This window comes from Pelobates fuscus, chromosome 10, assembly GCF_036172605.1.
Source record: "Pelobates fuscus isolate aPelFus1 chromosome 10, aPelFus1.pri, whole genome shotgun sequence".
Classification (NCBI taxonomy): domain Eukaryota; kingdom Metazoa; phylum Chordata; class Amphibia; order Anura; family Pelobatidae; genus Pelobates; species Pelobates fuscus.
This window is the reverse complement of record NC_086326.1, coordinates 101,422,815-101,449,593: the sequence shown is the minus strand read 5'-3', so window position 1 is coordinate 101,449,593 and position 26,779 is coordinate 101,422,815. Positions and strand designations below refer to the sequence as shown.

General features: G+C 35.6%; 1 protein-coding gene across 2 annotated transcripts in view; it reads right to left on the bottom strand.

Moving 5' to 3' along the window:
- Positions 1-26,779, bottom strand: part of CXCL12 (C-X-C motif chemokine ligand 12) — a 58,321-nt gene that overhangs the window by 25,968 nt on the left and 5,574 nt on the right. The window contains exons 2-4 of one of the 2 annotated variants that reach the window (XR_010085629.1): positions 9,019-9,136; positions 6,544-8,340; positions 3,671-6,505 (exon numbers count right to left, since the gene is read on the bottom strand). Coding sequence is in view for 1 of the 2 variants with exons in the window: in XM_063434600.1 (XP_063290670.1) it covers positions 8,254-8,340; positions 9,019-9,136 (205 nt within the window). In the remaining variant the exon portion in view is untranslated. Of the gene's footprint in view, positions 1-3,670; positions 6,506-6,543; positions 8,341-9,018; positions 9,137-26,779 lie in introns of those variants that run through there. The other variant, XM_063434600.1, reaches the window with a different exon arrangement.

Genomic DNA, 26,779 nt, shown 5'->3' with positions numbered 1-26,779 from the left:
TTAAATGTAAACATTTTTTTCTAATTACCAAAAAAAATTTTTTTTTCTGGAGGTTTTATTCTAAGTACAGATAAAAAAAATCTGGTTAGAAACTGTACCTCACAGCTATTATCAGAATCATTCTAATAATTAGATTGGTAAACTAACATTTGCAACCACAGGTAAAATGACAGACACATATTGACATCCTCACACTGGTAGTCCTCCAAATTTACTAAACCTCTGATTAACAATATGGGGCTCAAATTTAAAAACTGAATGTATTTTCAAAAATATATAACAGTTTTTCACCATTAACATGGAACCAAACATTTTGTTGCATTTTAAAACGTACCTTTTCCCTAAAAACAACTTTAAGTTAATCAGCAGAAGACACGAAATTCACAAAAGATTGTCTGCAGGAGTTTTTATTAATTCATTTATTTGTTTTTAGAAAACCTTTTAACCTACCTGACTTGGAGGTCAGTGTCTTCTTGTTAAGAATGTTTCCCATCATTCGGTAATGTTGAGCAGAATGAACTTCATTAAATATTTTTAATGACATATAATCTTGTTACTGCATATTGTTGATTGGTTATATATCTGTCATTATTATAATGTATAAATTATCAATGCCTCGATAAAATAATATATATTATTTTATAATATATATGATTTTTCTTTTTTAATTATTTTATTATTAATATTATTTATTTATATATTTATATTTTATTATTTCTATTTTATTTTATTTTTTATTATTGGTTATTATTTATTTATTGTTCACTGTGAATTAGCATGTTTTAAATATTTTTGGGCTTTTATACGTGACAGAAAAATCCTGACAGAAAAAAAACGTTCTTAAGAAAATGTGATTATAACACATTTTGATTAATAAACATCATGACAGGACCCAATCTAGTAATAGATATAATATAAATCATTAATAATTATAAATAGAAGTTTTGTGCACTGTGATAATTAATGCAAAGTTGTGTTTATGGTTTATGTCCTTTATAACTATATTTAGTGTCAACCGACTTGATGAATTGACAACTGAATTTAAACGGTAGTTGTCAGTTAATCTTAATTCACTTTTTTTTTAAAATAAACATGGACTCCTGCAATGAATTTTAGGCAAAATACAAAGAAATTTGGAAATATATATATATATATATATTTTCAAATAATACTTGTAATATCTTGGCTGAATTAATAGTAAGTGTAGCTATAAATACTGGTTTTAAGACATGGCATATATGTATTTTTAGTAAAAAATATTTAACTATTTAAAGATAACTAAAATTTTAGTTTTTTTCCATAAAAAAAAACTTAGTTGTGACACAGATGTATGTAATGCTATGTTAATGTTTCCAGATTTGATTAGAAAATAATCTTTTAATACCTACTTCAATACTGATAAGAGGGCAATAATTGATGTAGAGGACCTGCCCAAAATGTTTCATTTTTTTTTATAATGTTAGAACCACTGTCAATATTTAGATATATTTTTAAATTATATTTTTTTAGTAAAAACACAAAAAATGTGTGGAGCATAATAAAAAGGTTAGCTAGCAAATTAGGAGCAAATTAAGATGGAAAGCATATTTTGGGGTGACCTTAAAAATTAGTATTGCAGCTCATGAAAGCAAACTTGAATAAATTTGGACCTTACACGCCAACGTCAACATACACTCCAGGGATCAATTAAACGTGTATGTATTTTACGACTTCAGACCCACAGAATTAGCTGTAATTGTTCCCACTCTGTATTTTGTATAGATGTTTCAAAAAACTTAAATGAGTGGGCACTGGGCAGGTGTACACTGCAAAGTTTTGTGAGAATTGCAATTCATATAACAGCGTTGAAGTCAATCAGAAACTCTTGCTCTAAGCAGAATGAGTACAGAGAGCTTTGCTTCCTGCTAATCAGTTGCTCTTCCATACACTTTAACCCTTGCAGCGCTAAGTTAAACATTTCATAAATTTTAGATGCCATAGACAAGACTCCCTATTGGCCAAGCTAATTCCTTGAGTTCAGAGCCAATAATGTAAAGTGTGTAGATTTGCACCAAATTGCAGATATGTAATAGTGGGTATCTTTTATGATCTCTTATACTTTGGACTGTTTTTTGATTGTTGACATATGAAATACCTGCTGCCTGGAGTGTCACTTTAATGTCGCATGGATTCAAATACATTTCAATACAGTTTATGTGTTTAAAGTTGCCCAGTTGATTATCAAAATAGAAACTATATTTCAACCTTCCAGGCTGGGCCTATTTTGTTCTAAATGGTTAAGTACGACACGTAAATGTATCACCACTGCATTTAATATATGGTTTATTTGTTACAAGATTTTCACTGTCCCTTTAACATAAGTAGTGTGTAAAATATGAACATATAACTCTGTAGTTTATCTTTTAGGTTAAGTGGGTACCTGTGCAGTAAAACTGACAAAATTAGTTTAGTAAAACATGCATAGCTTAAAGCAAAGAAGGAATAAAGAAGGAACAAAATAATTAGCGGAAGGAGTTGTTAAAAAAGAATTAACAGACAGAATGATTTTATAAGGCATGAGGCGTGAGTAAAATAAAAAAGTTTTTATTTTTGACACAAAGTATCAAAAGAGAATAATGCATTTTTCTTCAATATCCATACAAATAGAAAAATATATAAAATATAATATAACATTGATTGAATACTCTGATAAACAAAGATTATAATTATTTACAGGAGAGGCATGGACGATTAACACATTAACACATTCACATCCTATGCTGAGCTAGGTAACAGCTACAGGATTAGAAATGAATCGCATATTGTAGGGTTAAGCAGAAGGTTTACAGAAAATACATAATACTTCAATAAAAATGTTTTGTCGTTTTGTCTTTAGATCATATGCTCCCAAGAAAACATCAATGGCCCAGAGAAGCAGTTATCAAGGCACCCCTAAAAATTAGAACCCAAGGATTTTTTCCTGCCTAGATTAAAGGAGTGCAAGAGAATGCCCATTCTCGGAACAGCCAAGAATGCATTGGAACACATCATTCACATTCAGTTTCTAGGAATAAATTAGATCCATGAATTAGATCTTTCTGTCCAAGCTCCTATGAAATGTAAAGGCAAACTCCCTTTCTCCATCAGTTCTGGCCAGCATACAGCCAGATGATGAATTCCTTGTTCCAATCAATCTAATTGCCAGTGCAAGTTTACAAAACATTTCAAATTTTGGTTTACATAAAGTTGCATTCCTTCCATTTGATGCCGATAAACATGCAGTAGGCTATAAAGTAAAAAAAAATCATTGGTAATATAAGGCACATACCCTTAAGTATGAGTCTAGACAGGGATAGGCAACCTTTGGCACTCCAGATGTTGTGGACTACATCTCCCCTGATGCTAAGAGCATTATGGGAGATGTTGTCCACGACATTTGGAGTGCCGAAGGTTAACTACTAAGATATACTTGAGGGTGCTCAGCAAGCCATGTTTCACTTTGATACCAGGGATAGGCAACCTTTGACGCGCCAGTTGCCATAATACTCTTACAGTCATAATGCTGGCAAAGCATCAGGGGAGATAAAGTCCACAACATCTGAAGCGCCGAAGGTTGCCTACCTCTGGTACACACCATGTTGTCTAAATGTGGAGTATTGCCCTAGCTTTTGGAGCACTGTATTAGCTTTACTGATTGTTTTCCCCATTTCCTGTTTGCATGCTGCAGATCAGTCTTTATTGGAGTTTGTAAAGTAAGCAGAACAATGAATTAATTCTTTAGAAAATTATAGAGGCTTAGAGTTAACAGAGAGATAATTACACCCCAAAATGTTAACTTCCTCATAAATACAGAATGTGCATGCGAACACAGTGGTTGAGGCTTTTCTTTATAAGTAAATGGCGTAACCAATAAAATTTAGGTAAGGTGTCTATTTATACGTTTGACCCCCACATTTATATGGTTTGAAATGCAGCAGTTTTGCCCCATCTCTGTACATTGATAGTGAAATAGCACTCTACAGGGTAGCTTTGATTTTATTGTAGCCCTCTAGCACCTATTTTCCATTAAACAAAAAAAATTGTTTCTCAAAGGCAAGATCTGATCTTATCTGCTCAAACAAACTTACATAAAAATACCTGCACAGTTAATGCCTGCTGGGCATGATTTTCGCTTATCAAAGAAGTCTTGTAATGATAATTACCCGAGGGACAGGTTCTATTCTCAGATCTACAATGGCCATGCAAGATCTGGCTAGTTCTTTTACAATGCCAGCAGCAAGTTGACTATGGCAATCAGAAATGTATTTATGATAAGGTCAACAGCTGAACTGGACCATGTTAGGATTGGTAAAGCCTTGCAATATAATGCAGGGTTAGTGCTTTGATTAGTATATAATCATTTCAAAGTTAAAAGGAAGTGACAATTTAACAGATCTGCTGCCTGGCTTACCAATAAAACACGGTAACACAGCACTAAATTCACTTTTTTTTTGCCAACTTATTTTTGGTTACAAACCGGGTGGCAACAAATAAAATAAATGTCACTATGTGAGAAAGCTATTTTACATTAACCCAGACACTGTCATGAAAATCTAATTTGAACGTAACGATCAAGACTGAAATCCAAAGATCACAGAAAGAATGGATACATTGTTAAAATAAGAATCTTATAGACATCCTTTACACATCAGCAGATCCTGTGCAGACACAGAATTCTTTATTTTATGAGTTGGGGGTGTCAAGTTTCTGGTTTCAAAGAGGCTAACTTCATATTCCTTGGCTGTTTTCTAGATAGTGAAAGGGTTAAGAGCTTTGTCACGTTGTTTTGGTTCTGGTTGTCTAACCCTAGAGGCACCTTTGGGGCACCTAATTTACGAGAGTCTTTGAGGGTCGGTGTCTTTAATTAAGATGGCCCCTCACACAGGAGCAAATGCACATCCTGTATCAAGGTCAGAGGTTTGCAAAGAGACAAAAAGCAGTCTATGCATGGAGGGTCCCACTACACTCAGAAGAATTGATGTATGTGTGGGGCAGGAAGGTAAGAGTGTGGGGGTTGTCCAACAGCCAGGAAAGGCCAGCCAGATGTTCTTTCATTACTTTTTTGAGGGTTACTCAATTAAACAATGTGTTACAATGCATAAACCTTCAGCAGGTGAACTTGCCAGAACTATACATAGTAAAGGGATAACACACATTTTACTGTTTAGGCACTGTGTGTGCTCAACACATACTTTTAGATCCAATGATCAAACTCTCTTATTGAATTTCTAACCTCTGGTTGCACACCAAACACCAACATAGATCTGATTGCAGCACTGCACAGGAAGTGGGGACTAAAAGCATTATACAGTGGGTGATGCGTGAATAATAATTCTAGAGCAAAGTACTCAAAAAGGGACAATAAGCAGGGAAGCGTATTTGGTTGGTTGCCATGGTAATCGTACCATTCTTAGAACTTAACATAGAGCCCCATCCATTGTAGAACTACACCTTCCATAATGCTTTGCTAGCCTTAAAGATAGCCAAGCATCAGGGGAGTTCCAGTTCCACAACAGATAGAGAACTAGATTTTGTCTAGCCCTGTGCTAGAGTTTATAATGGATTACATTTTATTGTGTATCATAAACTATCCTTCAAATTGAGCCTTAAATACAGGGATAAGCAACCTTTGGTACTTCTGATGTTTTGTAGACTACATCTCCCCTAATGCTTTGCCAGCATTATGGCTGTAAGAGCATTAAAGGAGCTGTAGTCCACAACATCTGGAGTGTCGAAGGTGGCCTAACCCTGCTCTAGTATTCCAAGCATTAGAGGCGTTGTGAGAATGGGTTTCTGACCACTGAGAAAGAGCTTGCACAGTTTACACACTATGTCTGTGCATAAACAAATGTGATTGACAAAGCTCATTCTTCCGTTTGTTGTAACCTAGGCAGTAATCTCAGAAGTTTCCCTTCCTATTAGATATAATTGTACGATTAAGTAAGAATTTCCACATAAAAGACTTTTTTCATGTCTGGAATTATTTGTGTATGTTTTTGCCCTCATACACATCTCAAAGTATGGGGGTTCCAATGCTGAAAACATAATTGCGTACCAGGGTGCAAAGGAAGACACTTTGTTGACTGTAAATAATTTCACCCAAATTCCATTCAGTAAACCTTGGTTGGATTATCTCACTCTCTACGCTAGAAAAGATGAAAAGAGGTATACATTTTTTTGTTTTGTTTTTTAATGTAATGGTTAATTTTAGTGAAAGGCAACAATTTTTATATCAGGGACTTTGTATGCCCCCCGATTGTCAAAAAGAGGGGGTTTAACAACAGATGGGAAAATGTTGCAACAGAAGGGGGCTATTGCATAACTAAATAGGCATATTCTGCTGGCAGTTGTGCATTAACCATTATTATTTTGATTTCACACCGGCTGTCTGGATTCCTGGTTGCTTTCTCTTGAGTTTCCTACTAGGTTTGCCTCAGCAACTCTGTGTCCTATCACTTCATTTAATGACTTTGTAGGCCATGTGCACCTTTGCCTACTCTGTAATCCACCAACCATTGATTAAACAAAATCCCAAATATTGCTTTTTGGATTAAAGCAGAATAAAGTTTATCTGAGACAGAGTTTATGCGTCTATAGACATTACTTCTTGTGAACATACGATGTGGGCACCAAACATCCTGGCTGCTATCAGTTGCTCTTCAGATTTTTGCACCGTAAGCAGGCCAACTCATTTACAGAAAACAAAAACTATGAAATCAGAGTATGTGACTGTATTATTTGGCATTTGTACGTTCCCTGCAGCTGCGGTGCAAATTATGTACATGAACAATGTGTTGAATATAAAAGGAAGAGTTTTTTTGTTAAATAAAAAGTGTATATAAAAAAATGAAGTGCTTTTTAAAAAAGAATCTATAGTTGGTCCTGAAGTCAGGTTTAAACATTGATAATTACTAACGAAAGTCCATTCCTACCTGGTAAGAATTGCCTGCATAATTACAAAAAAAAAAAAAAAAAGCTTGTATGCTTGTGTTCTTGTTATGGCATTTGCGTTTTGGCATAGAAGCAAAACCAATGTTTTGACGCAGGTTAAAAAAATATTCATAAAATCATGCAGGCAGCTGGAATAGGGCTGTCTTCGTGTAGGCTAGGGAGAATGAGACCAGATGCTGAAAGGATTTTTGCGAACCTCAAAATAAAACACTGGGCAGCTGGGAAATCTCATTTGGTGTGAAGCTGACTGAGAGAAGACTTTTGTGTTTTTTCATTCTTCTCGTAGAACATTGGAACTTTCAAGGTTCCAAGTAAAGAATCATCACAGAATTCATGTAGTTCGTTTGAAAATACTAGTTTTAACCCTTTCCTTTGTGGATGATTCGGTGAGTTTTTAGAAATGTCTGAGAGAGTCAATCAACCATGGAAGTCCTTTTTTTATCTGCTAGGCTCACAGATTCCTTTCTACTGGAAGGACCTGCAAAGTATTGCACTGACTTAATGTGAAGATTGTATTGCATTTAGTGGGAGCGAAGTAACCCTCAGAATCACCGACCCACCCCCACCGGAAAAAGTATCAAAATAAAAGTTATATATACTACACAAATTGGTCCTGTGGTTACAAAATTTTTAAAATGCATGTACTCTACCCATAACAGAAGATAAGGCAGGCTCCTTTAACAGGCACCTCTCCTGTCTTCCTGTTTATAGGGGCAGGATATACCGGCATTGCACTGAAGCAGTAGCCCATAACGATTTAAAAGGGTAATTTAGCACTCAATGACAGTAATGCAAGGCTTAGCCCTCTTTCCTTCTGTCACAGCTCACTAGGCTCCAAAATTACGTTAAACAGAGGAAAACCTGTACACAGAGAGAAAACGCACGGACTGAACAGGTCGGTTAGACTTCTGTAACACTGAGTTATAACTATAGTGTGTAATACTGTACCGTACCTTAAATACAGACTATTATTACTGCAAATGGTACAGTTCACAGTAGCAGCCTGGCTGTGAATCTTACAATGAACTGGCTATGGGAGTTCACTTGTGAATTTGGAGATACCACCAAGACATTAAGGTGTAGAAAAGTGATTATTTTGCTGTCTCGGCTTTATCAAATAGACACCCCCTTTAAGTCTTTGGAAAGTGTTAGGGTTGTGACAATGCTCAGCAGGAGATACGTTACGGGATTCCGAAAGAGTGGTTTGTGGGTGCCCGTAGAGGACATGTCTTAACACATTTCAGGCCGGGGGTTGTGGCTGCACCTCTGCTGTTGCCTGCTTACTTGTTCAAGGCTTTTTCCAGATATTCCTGAATCCATTTAATCTTGGGGTCCAGGCAAATCTGTTTACCACTGTGTTTCAGACGGGCACTGTCAGGGAAAGAGGAGAAGGGGATAAGTGCACAGAAACTGAGAAGACATGGTTATGTTGGGAGTGACATGGGAAAATATTGAACCCAAGCAAGTATAATGCAACCTAATGCATTTATTTAGATATATATTATTCAAACCTTCAAACCACTCTAAAACACCCACGTCTTACATATAATGTATAGCACTATCTGTATTTGACAGCGTTTTGTTGGCGATATTGTATGGCAGTGCCTGACCTTTTTGACTGTTTACATTAGTAGGCATGGATTCTAGGTCAGCCATGAGTGGCAGTGCCTGACCTTTATTGTGTGATGGAAGAGTAGGTGGTGGTAAGGAAACAGTATGTGTCAGAACGTGACCAGAGATATGACCTGTAATAATGGGTTGGAATTATTCATCCTGAAGAGTTTGAAGTACTTGGAAAACTTTGAGATACTTAGAGAACGCAAGAGACAAGTTGGTTCAAGCTATGGTCATGAAATTAATGCCATCACCAAGTGACTTGTCTAGTTGAAAACAAAGATTCATTACATAACGAAGGAGAGCATGTGTTATGGTTTTAATTTAAAAAAATTATAGTTTACAAGGAAGGATTGCTTCTGCAAATCTGAAGGCCCGGCTGGAGGCTGAAGAGGGGTCAGGGTTGTTTTTTGTAGGGAGGGGATGGGTACTTACACAATCTGTAGAGAGCAGTTGGTGGTCGACAGAATCTTCAGGTGCTTGATGTTGCTTTTGGCCACGTTGCTTTCAAAGTATCTGCAGGGACATCGGTAACTCAAGCTGACCGGTTTCTCTGTGGGATCAAAAGACAAACAGCGGGATTGTAAGCTTCTTGCCGAGAGCAGAGATCACACACAACTAAGCAAATTATGAATTCTTTACAAAAAAAACCCACCAGTTTCAATTGTCCTCTTAACCCTATAAACCTTAGAGAAGGCCTGGCTGGGGTACTGGCGCTCAACAAATTAATTACTAATAATTTTTTTATTGAGACGATACTGGATGAAGATGCAATGTTGTTCCATAAGATAAAGTACTATTACTTTATTATTTAAAGACTTTTCACTGGAGAAACATTTGATGTGGAACTCAGGGTTTAGTTATATATACCGTATTTACTTAAATCTAATGCACACCTTTACTGGCAAAATAAAGTCTCATTAGATTTGATGGCACATTAACCTATACATACAGGTAATTTTTGTTTGTTTTTTGCAGGAAATCTAGTAGATGCCTGTATCAGGCTTCCATATAAATACATTGTTTAAAATATACATAATATTATCCTTATGAACAGCATGGGCATAGTATATATTTTATATTCTGACACAATAAATCTTTAGTCAATCTATGTAAATTTGAACAATTTGTTTTTGATGATTAGCATTAATTGACTGTCCAATCACATACTTCCCAATGCAGTTCAATGAGAAGACTTTGCAAGAGAGATGCTCTGTCCATTTACCTCCTCTTGAGGTTAGCTCCACTTATCTAAGCAACCAGGAAGTAACAGGGCCAGTCAAGTGATTGATAGCCAGAGGGTTGTAACAAGGTTAACTTATAAAAGTACCTGCACTCTTAGTAAAATAAAAAAAATACACTCCACACAGGGAGCTGACTTGCTTTAGGGGTCTGGAGTGCCCCTTTCACACTTGTCTTTTGTTTTGGGTTTTGCAGCAGGTCTCAATTATTCTGATTTCAGGGCTAATAGAGGGACACGTTAATCTCATTTATATAGGCAAAAATAAACTGAGTTTCTATACAGAGAAAAACAATTCAATTTTTCATTATATATTAGTTGTAAAAGTCTAAATAATATTATTAGCATTTTTTAAAGATCTTTTAGAAAGCAGAACAAAAGATAAATACACAATGGACTTCCTTTAAGATAAAACTTAAAATAGCCTTTTTCTCCCCAGAGCTGTAGACCATGTACTAAATGAGCTGCAGCTGCTCATTAATTGTGCTGGTAAAAGTGCAGCTTTTTATGGTAATCTTGGCTTGCAGTGTGTATTTGTCCGTTAATTTGGGGGCCTATTAACTAAATTATGAGTTGTGACCTGACAACTAACTTGGAAAATTCAGGTTAAAAATACTGAACCAAAATAATCAAGTAATGCCTTTTTTATTGAACTAACAGAAATCTGTAGTGACAAACTTTTGTGAGTTCCTCCTTTTATTAAGTTTTAAGCATATTTGATCAGAGAGAAAATGTAACTTTTCTATCTGGCTGAACACCCATTTTGGGTCGGACTCTGCTGTTATCTGACCAACTGCTGCTCAACCTAACTTGCCTGTTGCTGCGGATTCACATAGAACATTCACAGCAGGAGACAAGTTATTTTGAGCAGAGGTTAGTCAGATAAAACAGATTCCGAACCAACAAGACTGCTCAGCAAGATAAAAAAAAAAGTTGACATTTTCATTACAGTTTCATTAAATGTAAAAAACTTTTAGAAAACAAGAACTGTAAATTTGATGAAGATTGTCCTTAAAAGCAGATATGTCACCAAAAAGACACTTCATCTTATCTGCTTCTATATAGGTCCCTGTGTCTGAATCTCCTTTTACTTTTTTTCCTGAGCGTTCTAGTTTTTATAAAACACATAATGAAAAGTAGGGACTGCTTTTCTTTATGTACAGTTGACAACATTTGACAATGGGCAGAGCTTAAAGCATATTCTGAATTAGTTACCAGTCAAATGTACTCATAGTCCATCAGTAAAATCATTCCACAAAATGGCAAACAGCAGACTTCATGGGCAGAGGAGAGCAAAATGGCTGCCGCCAGGTATTGAGATCCGGCACAAGGAAGAAAGGATACTAAATGTAAATAAAGTCAAGTGGCAAGGGAGGTTGTATATTCAGTAACATACAGGAAGAGAGAAAAACCGAAAGAAAAAAGTATCAGATCTACTTCAGATAGAACCAATTAAATGGTTTCTGGCCTTGGAATCCTGCAACTGTATTTTAGAAACAAATGTAAGTCAAGCCTTGACCCACATCTGATCCTTTAATGAGTAAAATTTGGTTATGTTCCTTGAGGGGACAATGTTTCACTAGCAAAGCTACAGGAAACCTTCTTATGTGATCTGTTTTTCAACTTTTAAGAGATAACAGTAGCAAAGATTGAGGTATATATATCATAAACATAGGGGTAGATTTTGCAAGAAGGGAAAACCCCTTTAAAGAAATTTGTTGTGAAGTCTCCATTCGCTAACCATTCTCACTTTAAATACATTCATCCCATTTTATTGTCATACGAGACGTTCAAGTGGGCGATACAATCAAAGGAAATATTATGTACTACAAAAAAGTTAGTTTGGAAAATAACATAATCATGAAAATAAAATTTTCTCTGTAAATAATATATTTTTTACATTTAAATGAGCAGTATTGTTATGTAATCAACTGATTTACATGTTAATCTGTAATTAAAGGAACGCCCCTGGTGGATTTACCATCCATTCTGCTTAACTGCATTACATAGATCAGGGATAGGCAACTTTTGGCACCTCAGATATTGTGGACTTCATTACCTATAATGCTGTTCTACATCTCCCCTGATGCTTTTCCAGCATTATGGCTGTTAATGGCATTATGGGTAATGTAGTCTACAACATATGGAGTGTCAAAGGTTGCCTTTATATACATATATAAAGGCAACCTTTGACACTCCATATATATATATCTCAATCCCTGATTCACCTCTACTGATGTCATCTGAAACCAGGTAGTGTCTGTGACCTCTCTGCTAGTCCCCGGTTTTCTATTGCTATATGTAAATAAATTACTAAGCATTTGTGTGTATGTCACACTTGCATGCTCACTAAAGATGAATAGCCTGATTTACTTACAATTAGTAAATATTGTATGTAAACACACATAATGATTATACAGTTATATGTTTACACCTTGCTATATCACAAATGCCTTAAGAAAGGAAAGATAAGAGGTTGGAGCTATTATTTCTCAAGAATAAAAAACATGCATTTGGTACGCGGTTTTGTGCCTGAATTCTTCCTTTGTTTTCTTTATCTAAACTAATTTTATGTAGAGGCATAATGCATGATATAAAACCACAAAACATTCCCTTATAAAGGCTTTCTTTGGTGGGATTATCGTTCAGTCGATTCATTCATTATTAATTATAGAAAAAAATATTTCATTGCTATAGGAACCTTGATGGGATTTCTAATGTTTTACACAATACATAAATCTATTATGTGAGCATTCTCTGTCTTTGTTAATGCTTTATCTGGAGAGCAAACTTAAAACATCTTGGATGACGATTCTTGGCCAATACATGAACATATTATTTCGGGACTGAACCATCTGTGTCGTATCTAGTTTTGTGGCAAATACTCAGTAGTAATTGTCTTCAGCTCTCCGAAGAGCCTTGAATGTCTGCATGTAATTCATGTCACACAACCTCGAGACTGTTATAGACTTCCAGCTGCAGTAAAAATGACACCATCCTGGCTGAAGTGCATATTTTGCATGGCGCTAAGCAATATGTAGAGTTACATATGGCTTAAGAATGGATTAGTAATGTAAATTTGTCTCATTTGGGCCCTCCTAAATGTTTGTTACTGTATCTTTGAAATGTTATTTCACTAAACATCTGGATGCTCTATCTGTTCAATGTACAGTGCTGCAAGATATGTTGGTAACTTGTAAGTACAAAAATAATAATAATGATAATAATAAATCCTTTTCCTTAATAAAACAAACCCAAAAAAAACCAACAACTGCATGATGCAAGACAACACTGATTTCCTATAACGTTCTCTCGATAAAGTAAATATATTTCTATATACTGGACTCTGCGATATAATGTGTTAAGCCTCTCCCATCCTTACATGCATGTATATTTTAGATTAATAAATATTTGTTCTCTCAGTTGTAGCTTTTCACCAGAAGTTACTGGCCTGTAATAAAATAAAATAAACAATTCTCTGCTCCTGCCCTCTAGAGGGGAAGCCAGGTAACAATATACAGTGAAGCAAGACCATACAAAAGGCACTGCCCCTGAGGAGCACCCTTAAGCTAATGACATCAGCACTGTGATGTCAATGTTAGTATAATAAAATGTGAAGTCAATGAAGGAGTACTCTGCTTCTTGCCTTGAAGTCTTTATGCAACATCTTTTCAATAATTATTTTTTTTATTTTTTAAGAGTGCATTCCATGATGATAAGTGCCCACGTCTGTAAACCCACCAGGGACTGCTGTGGACTCATTCACCTCACCTCACCCACGCCACGATATTGGTGGAGAATCCTAGCAGATGCTCCCAATACATTTATGCAACATAACTTTATTATGTTTATTATTTTTAATCAATACTCACCACTACTTCTTGATAAATTGAGAGTATAATGTGTTGCAGACAGTCTATATCCATAATAAAATAGAATTTTTTTTTAAAAATGACTGGTTAGCTGATAATACACTAAAGACAGAAAAGCAGCCAACATTAGCCTAATATCGCTCTGATTCATATATAAAAGTAAACGCTAAACAATAGAATTCTGCAGAGACTTTAATATCTTTACATAAATACATAAATACTCCTGATTCCAACGCAGTCTTAATAAAACTGAAATTTTATTTTATGTTAGTGACACTTTAAATTAAAAAAAAGTAAAAGGCCAGAATTGACGTTCCTTTTTTTCCCTAGAACCTTGGAAACTAGTTTAGAGAAACCTAAGATATCACATCTGTCAACTCCATAGAGAGTTTTTTGTTTAAAAAAAAAAAAAAATCGGCCAAAAGATTAAACACCGAAATAACTGTATCAACACCAAGAGCATGTTATTTTAGAACAAATACCCACGCAATATTTCATACTAATTTCTGTTTATGACAACTTGAAAACCATCTTTCTCTGGATTAATTGAACATATTGAATTTGCTGCCAGAAATGAAATGAAATGTATATGTGCATTGCTATTGTTCTATTTACAGTATTTTACATAGGGAGACCACCCAACACAAGGCTAGGGATATGTACATTATTGTACTAGAAGAAGGCCGATCTATTGATTGTAATTGTATTGTGTTTTCCATAACAGTCTCCGAAAGTTTCATTAGAATTTGAAAAGTGATTATTCATTCGCACTACTGCTTGGGAAAATGAGGACTTTCTTAGTTTGAGTGCAGTCATGTGAAGGTCTGCAAGACTCTCTGCAAGCTCTACTGACTATTTGATGTTTCGTGTCTACACAGCCTGGCCATGCAAATAAAGAGGTACTGTAGGGTATATGGTTTGGATCCCATGCAGGGATGTTAGATTCATCATTTATTCCTGGACAAATATCTCTTGTACGTGAATGTTGTGCTTCAGTAGGTATAATTAATATGCTGCAAGATGGACATTTATTCAATGAAAAAGGAGGAGATCACCTTGATTGATTCATTAATTAATTAGCTTCCTGCAGCATGTGAATGCTACATACTGCAAGGCTGATGGTTTCATCTGCTGATTGAGAGCATGAACAGTTGATATGCATTCAGGAAAATATATGACCTCAAGGCGTCATTGTTTTAGGATGGTATTAGGTATATTGTGAATTGAATGCTGCATGGGGTTATTCATCAAGCTTTGTATGAGCATCTGAATTGTAAAGTGTAGGTAAAATACCCACATTGAATGGAAAAATTCAATTCAGAAGGTTAATTAAGGGCAGGCAATTTAGGTGTTTGCATACTGGATTCTGTCCAGTAGAAAAATAACACGAATTGTTATGAAAATGATAGCAATTTGCGTGTTTATCCTCAGATATGGTAATTCTGTGTGATCTCACTCTATCTATCTAGTCTATCTATCTATCTAGTCTCTATTGTTGGTGCTCCATATTGTTGGTGGATCTGAGTGTATAACAGAGCTCCACAGCAACAATATTCACAGTAATGTGTGTTTTTTTTAACTGCAATGAATGTGTTTAAAAATCAGTCACAGGATTCTTGTTATAAAATAAATTTTGGTTGCATAATTTCTCAGTCCCTGGCCACATTCGCACTCACATCCCTAAAATTAAAGTGTCCCTCTTTGCTTATTTGAAATGTTGGAAGCTATGATCTATCTATTTGTCTGTATGTCACTTTTTCCTATTTATCTCATAGCTGTAGTCGTTTTAGAGGTTGGAGTTGGACATATATTATGTTGTCCTAAAAACCCAATGAATCTGGAATTTGAAACGCCTGGCATTTGTGTTAAAAAAATGTACAAGTTTTATGATCTATTTATACTTGTTTAAATAAATCCTACCATAACACTTTTACATACTATTTAACCATTTTGAAATATTGTAAAATGGATTTTTAGAGGAATAGATATGTCAATGGTTACTATTTTTTAATGTCATGCTGTTTACCTATTATATAATATGTGTTCCCTTCATAATCCCTAAACTTATACCTATCACTAGCTGCATTTCTTGCTTTTGTGGCTTTTGGACCTGGCCCTTTATTTCCGAACTCAGTGTTGGGCCTTGTCCAAGAAAATGCTTCCCATAGAGAAGCATTGAGGATGAAGTGTGCATGCTCCAAAAGTGCTCTGAGCCTAGCGGATATTGGACTGAGGGACAGTGCTAAGCTATGACTGCGTAACCTGCTCACACACACAGACCTGCTCATAGCACAATGCGTGTAAATGGAAGGGCGATGCATTCGTCATTAGCACACTGCAAGTGTTGACAGTGAATATTAAACTTGCACAAAATTGCAAAGCCAGCCTCGAAGTCCCATTGCTACTACACAGATGCAGGCGGTGCAGTTAATTAAAGCAAATTAATTAAATATCTCCCTAATGTACCATTTCATGTACCATATCCATTACAGCAAATTGACATGACCCAATGAGCAAGTTAGTGAGTCTACATTTTGTCTGAGTCTGCCAACAAACTGTGAGCCATTAAAATCGGTTAAACCTTTTATAAAGAGAAATGAGTATAAGTAATTCTTGTTTTTTTTTAAAAAGGAAGAGATTTTCACACCATCAATTGTAAAGATAATGTTCCAATTTAAAAACTTCTATGAATTACCACATGTACGAATAAAAAATTCTTACAATAATAACATGAGCTTAAGTTAAATGGTATAATGAAAAATAATATGCTGTATCCATGTAAGTAATGGTCTTTAAGGGGCTACCCAAACTAAATTTTATTTTTGGATGACGTGATTTGGCCAAACCAAATGTATCCACCATGCACAAGCCTAGTTTAAATATAAATGAAATGTAATTTTTTGAGAAGACCACCTAAATCATGAATTACAGAAGCCAATGTCAGTTAATCAGCTACAAAAGTAGACTGATTTTACTTTGCTGACTTAACGTGCAGAATGTTGTATTTGGTAACATTGAGCATGATGAACACTCAATGTGCTTCATATTAATTACACATGTTGACATTCTGCTATTTGGCAAACCATTGGCTACTAACATTCTATTGAAGTCAACTTTCCCTTAGACTCATTTGCAGCTCAATTTACAAAGCAGCAGCAATCAAATGTAATGAGGGTTGCTCTGCAGAAGACCTTGTGTATTCTTGGTACTCCGCTAATGCCACATTAAAACATCATTTCAAGGCATTCCTGCCTGATGGTAGAAAAACAAGGGGTGATGAATGATTACCAAACTAGGAATAGAAAACAAATTAGACCAGCAGAAGCAGGAAAGTTGTATATAGTGATACCATTTAGTGATCTAAGCCATGTAAGCAGAAGAAAAGAAAATGGCTTTGAAATCCCATATGTTTATTTTAAAGTTAGACAAGGGTAGTAAATAGGGAGCAAATGACAAAGTGAGGAAAGAGGAAAACGTACCAGGAGAAAATACAAGGAAACTCGCTCAACGGTGCGTTTGTGCCAAAACACATTACAATCATACTTGAAGATCATTTATGCAGTCACCTCTGGAGTGTAAGACTGCCCGTATAAGTATTGTGTTGCAAACAGCTCTCAGATAACAGACAAAGCTTGTCCTAAAACTATTCCAAAGTTCTTAAAGTGGAACCGTCACATGTCTGGAAATTACACAACTGAATAAAACATCAAAATCACCTATAACTCGTGTTAACTTTTTTTACTGTGATACTCCGTGTTCTCTTAAGCTGTATATTTCAGACTTAGCAAGTGACATCACAAACCAGTTAAGTCCATGCACAGTCAGGGCGCACAATGCACACGAGGAGAACAGAAATATTGTTCTGATTTCTCCTTTTCCGCTAACTTTGTTCAATGGCAGAAAAAGGCAACACTTACAGCCTGAAAAGTGCATTCAGAAATTGGTTATTTTTTTTGTGATATTTTACTGTTGTGCAATTTCAGGCACTACCGGTATAAAAATGTGCTTAGCTAAATCAGTTATAGGGTTTTTTTCTGCAAATGTTTTAAAAAGTAAAATTGCGGACACACACAAAGAAATCCTCAAACATCTCCCCCCGCTGATACTGAGTCAGATCTCTGATGTGAATCTTTTCCCATGAACAGACATTAATATAATGGCCAATTCTTTACTCTGATTCAGAGACATCTTCAATGTGGAATCCATGTGTGTCTGCAATTTCACTTTTTCATAAAATGCATGTAGTAAAAATGTATTTTAATATCAATTATGTAGAAATGCCATAAAAACAGAGTTGTGGTATATATCTTTTATTTTAAATGGGTTACACGAAGAGAGGATTTGAGACATTTCTTAATAAAATACATTTTTGTACAGTTGTAAATACAGCAAAAACTATCAAAATGTATTATCTGCTCTCTTTACTAATGCAATATACAGATATGATAAATAATGACCATTCTTGCAAATAGGCTACCAAAACACGCTTTTATGGTAAAAGGAGGTCTAAGAGGCACTGGATACATAATGCTCTAACAACTAATGGTTTTACACAAAGCCCAGCCATACTGTTGGCATCACAATCAGGAAAATGTCTGGGTGGTTGTCCTAGCCTGTCCAAGAATTGGATTGGACGACAGTATTAAATATGGTTTCCTTTAGTAAAGTAGTCACAGTGTGGCTATAAACCCAGTAAGTATTCATGATGTCACAGTTGGTTAATCTGTAGCTGATAGTACACACAGCTGACAAATAGTAGGTGTCATTCCATGGTTCAGACCTGCAGAGCGTCTGTGTGTGGCTGATTCTCCCTTACTACAGACAACCAATGCCATGCCATATGTCAAGGCTGCAAGGAATGCTGGGAAGTATGCATTCTTAGCTACTAAAAGGATGGATTGTAAACACTTGTATTTGGCTCTTAAACTCTGCAAGCATATATATAATAATTTATATTACAATATATTTATCTGGGTAACTGTGCTCAATTTAGGCCTAACAAAGTGCAGGCACCATAACCACTTCAAATCACTGAAATGATCATGGTGCTCCGAATAATACTTTAGAGTGATTTGAAAACTACAAAATTCACAGCTGTTAGGGAGAAATATTCAATTGTTCAATGCACAAGTCATTTTGGGGACCCCCTGCGAGAGGCCTAGGTTTTATCAATATCCCCATTGGATTAAAACTGGTTAACCCTAAAAACACAGATGGTTAGTTGATGGTGCTTTAAGAATCATTGGAAATACACTACATTAGGGGATTACTTAGCTCGTGTTTTGCAGTAAATAGTTTCTTTGTTTGGAAGAATGGATACCTCCTTCCTCAATAGAGATTCTTCACAATAAAGCAAAGGGTTAAAACATTTTCCAGCAGTTAAGAATCAATTTCCCCTCCATGCTTTGGTTTCCGCCATCTCAGAGTAGAGTAAGTTTCTTCATTGCCCAAGGTTAAAAACCATTATGAGAGCTAGAATAACAGCAAAACTAAGTGCTGGCTTATCTGAGCCGTTATCTGGTCCAATTACTCACACCCCATCCAAAACAATTAAGTGGTTCTATACAATAATCTTACCGGCATTTTTTGGAATCAGATAACTTAAGTTTGTTTTTATTCTTACTCTCAGACCCTGAGCACCCCACCTACCCAAATATCTAAGCTTAGCAACTGAACGTCTGTTGTGGGTTATCCCTGCACAGACACAATATGGGTAAACGTACAACGCTGCGTGCTCTATCATGAAATACCAGATGGTAAGGTTTTGGAGATGTAGACAATTTAAAGGGGAAACAATTTACACAAATTAAGTTACACCCCATTGTCTTTCTAAAATGTATAATGTCCCCTGTCATCAACTACGTCTCTAAGTTGGTAGCTGCTTGCGTCATAACTATTGTGACAAACGCCACATTTGGCAGCTGACAGTTTGTTTTATTTTAAAAAGAGCGTATCATTTTGTTTGCTTATAAATAGTCTACAGGAGTGTCACAATTCTCATTTCAAACTCTGGCAGTTCCATGAAATATAGGGTTTACATTTTACATACTTCCTTTGTGTCTTCGTCGCTAAACTCTTCTGTTTAATAAACCCACTCCACTAAACACAGGATAAACTATAGAATGCTTGGACGTTATTATTAGTTTGTCTGCAGCATTTTATTCATGTACAATGTTGCATACGCAGCAAGTAATTAATTAACAATATCAGCGTTATTCAATAAAGGAAGGATTTACAGGAAATAAAAATGAATTTCAAATTTAAGGTCAAAATATTTAAACTGGATACATTCACTTTTAGCTATGCTTCCAGTTTGGTTATTTTGACTTTGAAATTTAAATTCACTTTGAATTCATGACAATTCCGACTTTAGATAATAACCCTATACGTGTTAGCTGGAACAGAATACGACTTGGGCCCTTCCCAAGCATTCAGCCCCAAGCTGTCAGTTGAATTAATACAAGGGTTTATTTTACTAAATTCTTCATTGTAACAAATTTGAAAACGTATGGAAAAATAACCAAGTTAAGACTATTGCGTTTGGAGTTGGCGAATTTTTGAAATTTACTACAAGTTATTGTTTATCAAAGAAATGCCAATATTCCACGGAGAATGGACAAAACCAGATTTACTATAAAAAAACAGACTATAATGGTAATCTGTAGGTCAGTGTATATGTTATAAAACAATGATTGAAAACAAGAAAACACTTTGTCAGTGCTACACTAGATAACTCAATTCTACATCAAACATGCAGAGTTCAGGAAAAAAATACTCTGTGTATATTTTTTCATGGTACTTCTCCTTTAACAGAACATTTGCTTAACTGATTTATAACGGTCTGTCGATTTGGTCCTGTCTTACATTACACTGACTGGAATTTGGAAATTAAAGACAGCCTCACTCAAAACAGATCCCAATGGGGTTGGACTCCCCTATTAAACATAATTAACCGTTATTAAATGCCATTCTATACTTGAACACCCAAGAGTCACCCATTTAGTTGTAAGAGATTTTAAAGAGTTTTTACCTATAAACACTCTACTTGAAAAAGACGATGGATACATCCCTCATACGATCTTGGATACATTTTTTTGTATAGTTAACTTATCAGCTTTTATAGAAATGTCTCAATTTATCAGCAATACTGTGGAAGGTAAGTAAAATGCCTCAAATATTCTTCACCAGGTACTTTACTTCGGGGCTATTTTTTAAAGCCAAGGGGCGAATCTCAACTCTCGACCCTGTTAGTCCAAAAGTGCAAAGATCAATTGCTTTATTTATTAGGCCTTAATGTACATCAGAGCTCTTGGATGTTTGTTAAAGTGCTCAGGAGTCAGGAACAGGTCAGTAGCTTCATGGTGAGACATGTTAAATTATTGCATTAGTGACTAGCATATTTGTTAAAATGTGTAAACTTAATAAGGGCCATCAGAAATCTTTAATTTCAAAGTGAGCATTTCTCATCCAAGGTAGTAAAGACAGGATGACAAATACATTTGTCAATTACGGACTATCATAGTCTGTGTAACTACTTCAACACATCTTCCTTCTTAAAATGCAAAGATAGGTTGTTTAATATAAATAATTACAATGTTCCCATGATCCTCTAGTACAGTGGTTCCCAACCCAGCCCTCAAGTACCCCCTAACCGTCCAGGATTTAGGGATTACCCAGTTTGAGAAAAAAAACAAAAACAAAAAAACACTCAAGACAACAGAGTAACCCATAAATCTTGGACTGGTAGGGGGTACTTGAGGACTGGGTAGGGAACCGCTGCTCTAGTACAATGCATTAATATCTACATACAATTTGTATTATTTTCTTACTTTTGTCTACTTTTCTTCTCAGTACTTTTTTTAGTGAATAAACCATTTCCCCAAATTTAGGCACATATAGAACTAAGATATGCTACCATGTCATTGTACCAGAGGATGATAGTGTGTCTGTGCCTTCTCAGAGGGCTGTTGTAGTCTTCGATTGCAGTCATACTAACCAATTGTGTGAAAATAAACCAAAAACCTTTGTAAAAATCACCTTTCTAATTTAAACCTCAGTTTTATTTTCCCTCTTGATCTATACATTGCTAGCAAATCAGCTGCTCAACTTTGTTGTATTTCATAATTATTTATTTTTGCAAAATAACTGGCAAATCTTTCTACCTACAGATATTTTGGGTTAAAATTAGCATGTTGGTTTTCTTCTCACCACTAATACAATGTTTATAGTGTTTAGTGTCAGATTCCCTTACAAGGCTTCTGAACACAATATAACCATGACTCCATATAGCGAGAGCTAAAACAGAAACATAAGTGGTTGGTTGAAATGATTCCAAAATGTTGCTTTCACCATATGTGTTTAGAGAATCCATCCATTTGCGTAGTGTTTACATGCAACTTGTAGTGAATCTAAGCAGTGTTGAAATACCGGTATTTCTGGAAGTATCGTGGGGTTTATTCACTTAACAGAAAGTTGTGAATTTTCTACAATTTAGTTATTTTAGGTTAAAAGCTGCACGTCTGTTATCAAATCACTGTTTAGTACATGGATAGGCCAACTTCGGACTACATCTTCGGACTGCTCTTACAGTCATGTGGTGGCAAAAAATCAGGGGAGACGTAGTCAACAACATCTGGAGAGCCGAGGGTTGCACCTAGTTTAGTGAAAAAACCTAGGAGTTTGGATAACTTTATTTTTTCCATGCATCTCCGTTTGGGACTTCAAAAAATAAACTGTAAAACTTAGGTTAAAGATGTGACTATAAGTTGGAGAATCGTTCCAAACCTGCACTTTCTTCCAATATATTCAAAATCTATTTTCATTTTGTTAGAGTTTGCGTTTTTAGTGAATAAACCCCTTTATCGTTTCTCTAGCTTTTCACTTTTTTTTGTTTGTTCTAGCCCATTTGTAAGCTTGTGAAAAAAGATAAAATGAATCTCAAAAGATAGCTTTAATGTGTTTGCTCAGCACTTGGGGAAGTGTCAGACACATGCCTTCAATAAGAGGATGACACGGTTCTAATGATCTGGTATTTATACTGCTTTATTCAAAAGGCTGTATACATAGCTTCACATTAGCAGGTTGATTTATTGCACCCACACCTGGAATGTAATACTGGGACAATTGGAAGCCTGGGAGGAGCAATAGATGTCTTAACAGATTACATATTGATTGGTTTGGATATGTGATCTGTACAATGCAATCTGTAGCAGTATACTGTAATTCACTGAAACAGCTGTAGCGCATGCAAAACCTATTGCAAGCCAATAATTGGGCATATATATAACTGGGGGTGTAATACTGCCAAGAACCGAAAAATACAAGATTAGATAATGTGTTACTCTTTACTAATACTCATTAACAAATGATTGCTTCCAGATCAGCTATGTTGGCCTAACATTTAAAATTCGCTTTGAATTCTCATTTTATTGAATAACCCTGTCATTTTCTAATGGTAGTACAAGGCATCTATATCTAGACCTATAAACTCTAAAATATGGAAGCATTTACTAAACATTGAGTTGTAGTAAAATGACAACAAAATTCATAAATTTAGACCCAATTATACATTATTGCATGAATTGGGAATGCAAAGTGGATTTCAAATTTTAGGCCACAATAGTCAAACTCAGAACAGAGCAGGTAAAACTGACTTTTTCTAGGAAGACTCACATATGGGCACCATTGATAGACTGAGAGCTTCAACTGATCAGTAGCTCCCCATTCACAAAATGGCTTGAGAAAAATACATCCAAGCCTATTAGCAACACCCCTGTCGATGGCTTACTGATTCAAACCTCGGAAAGAAGCAGAAGAGTTGACCAGTTCTGTACTTAACACTTTGGGGTTAACCCATTTGTTAACGGTCTAATCTCCGAAGGTGAGCCGTGGACAGATGATGTAGTTAATGTTCCTTTCAAAAGGAACAATTGCAGTAGGACATAATCAAAATCATGCACTAAAATAGAATTTATTTTAATGCAACAAATGTGAATTATCATTTATTTATTTTCTTTCTCTTTAAATGGCTCCTCTAACGCATTGGAATTTTTATGCACAGGAAATCATAAAATGGCTTTCCCCAGCTGGCTAATTAAACAAACAATTTTTATTGTCTGTTCTATTTTGTTCTGTTAAAAAAGTATGTTCTGGGCTTGTAGCATGCATTAAATGCTGAGTGTGCTCAATCTGTGCCTAGACAGGAGGGAATATAAAATAGGGGTTAAAGAGGCTGACTTAAGCTATCCAGACACATTTTAAGTAAACACTGGAGATTGTATTGACTTTCTCCAGTGCATTCTAGTGATTTATTCACTAAACAGTAAAAGATTATCCAATTCTGCTACTTGTTTTCAACTTAACTAATTTAATCTAAAATGTCAGTGGGCAATTCATATCTGTAGTGAGCATGTGTGCTAGTGACCTGGTCTGTAGTGAGCATGTGTGCTAGTGACCTGGTCTGTAGTGAGCATGTGTGCTAGTGACCTGGTCTGTAGTGAGCATGTGTGTGTCAGTGAGCTTGCCTGTAATGAGCTTGTGTGTGTGTTAGTGAGCTTGCCTGTAATGAGCTTGTGTGTGTGTCAGTGAGCTTGTCTGTAGCAAGCATGTGTGTGGATAGCAATGAGTTTGTCTGTAGTAAGCTTCTGTGTGTATATTAGTTAGTTTGTCTTTATTAATCATGTGTTTGTCAGAGAGTTTGTCTTTGCTGAGTTTGTGTGTGTGTACCAGTAAGATTTTCTGTGTGTGTGAGTGAAATTATTTGTCTGTGACCCTATTTGTGGGTGTCAGTGAGCTTGTGTATCTGTGAGTTTGTGTGCTTGTGTCAGTGAGATTGTATGTGTGGCATGTGAGTATGCTTACTTTATAATTTATTTTTTTACCCTGAAAGGACCAATATTTTAAATTAAAAAAGAAACCTACCTATTGTAATATATATATATCTTAGATATATTTTTTCCCGGGCTGCTTTATATTCCCAGTCCGGCCCTGGAGATTTCACTGTGAAACATAATTGCACTTTACAATCCATATTAAAAATAAAATTGAGTTTCAATCTCTGTTTGTAATTAGAAACTGGTCAGGCTTATTCACAAACTTGTGAACGGTCAGAAAAAAGTGGGCCAAATTCAAAACTGCTGGCTTGAAGATTTTTTTCAATTCACCTGGATTGATCTAAAATTTGAAATTGACCCTGAATATTTTTTATTTGCGTGTTTGAATATTGGTGTGTTCACGAATCTTTCACTTTGATAAAATTAACTCTGTACAGTTAGGGATATCTTGTAAAGATCTGTTCTAGAAAAGCGTGAGTAGAGTATTTATTGCTGTGTTTTGTCTGAGTCTACCTATATAAGGGTCACACACACACGCACATGCTGAGCTGTGCCGCAAAATATACACTAAGAAGGATATTTGATTGTTAGTGTGAAATATGAGACACAGATAGTAAAAGCACAAAGAGAAGAGGACACGAAGAATGGAAGGGAAATATATGTATAGTGAAGGGTTTTAGGAGGAAATTTCAGATCAATGCACGCATGAAAACGAAAACAGTAAGAGAAAGTATGGGTAAAATCTCGACTTATCTTATTTGGTGAATGGAGTTCTTAAACAAAAATTTACATTGGCAGGTTATTAAATTAGGATCTGATTGGCAGTCAGTGTAACTGAGGCCTATATATAGGGTGTATATATATGAATGATGGATCAACAGAAAAAGAATGGTCCATGCCACAAGGGCCTTTTAAGCATCCAATATCGACTTAAATGGAACAATGGATGTTTGGATTGTGATGTGTGTGTGGTTAACCAAGCACAATGCCAAACAATGCGTCATCCAATGTGAACATAGATATTAATAGACAGCAGATCTAACTTCTTAACTTGATTTAAACTGGCGCTGGCTTGGTTAGTCTCCCATAGATAACAGATCTAACTTCTTAACTTGATTTAATGTGATACCGACTTGGTTAACCTCACATTTCTGTATAAAATGCTAAAATCAAAATCAGTTTAGGGGATTTCTGTTGTAAAGCCTTAACATTTGATATCAATATATATATATGTGTACGATATTGCTAATGTGCATCAAGCTGTGTGGAGTTGTTTTTGTCTGTAGAAAAAATGGAAATATAATTTTCAGCTGAGAACACTAGTCTAGCATAAAGCAATCAATACCATGGGGGCATGTAAGTCTTAACTCATTCCCTGGCTTGTGGGGATGGATAAATGGATGGGTGTGTGGATGGTAGGATGGATGGATGGATGGATGGAAGAATGGAAGACTGGATTGATGGGTAGGTGGTTGGTTGGTTGGTTTGTTGGTTGATTGGATGGATAGATAGATGGATGGATAGATAAATGGATTTATGGGTGGATGGATGGATGGATGGTTGGTTGGTTGGTTGGTTAGTTAGTTGATTGGATGGATAGGTAAATGGATTGGTGGATGGATGGATGGATGGATGGATGGACGCATGGGTGGATAGATGGTTGGTTGGTTGGTTGGTTGGTTGGTTGGTTGGTTGGTTAGTTGGTTAAATGGATGGATGGTTGGTTAGTTGATTGGGTGGATAGATTGATGAATTGATGGGTAGATGGATAGATAGATAGATAGATAGATAGATAGATAGATAGATAGATAGATAGATAGATAGATAGATAGATAGATAGATAGATAGATAGATAGATAGATAGATAGATAGATAGATAGATAGATAGATAGATAGATAGATAGATAGATAGATGGATGGTTGGTTAGTTAGTTGAATGGATGGATGGGTGGGTGGGTGGATGGATGGATGGGTAAGTTGGTTGAATGAATAGATGAATGCATAAATAAATGGATGGATGGATCATTGGTTGGTTTGTTGATTGGTTGGATGGATGCATGTACGGATGAATGGATACTGTATTTTAGATTTTAGGATAGCTGTCTTCATCTTTTTGCTGTTGCGATATTTTATGTTTATATTTTGCCATGATATATTTCATATATAAAATATACAATTAGATTCAACACATTAAAACCACAGATTTGAATTACTGGACAATAATATCTAAATTACAAGTTTGAACTATAGCT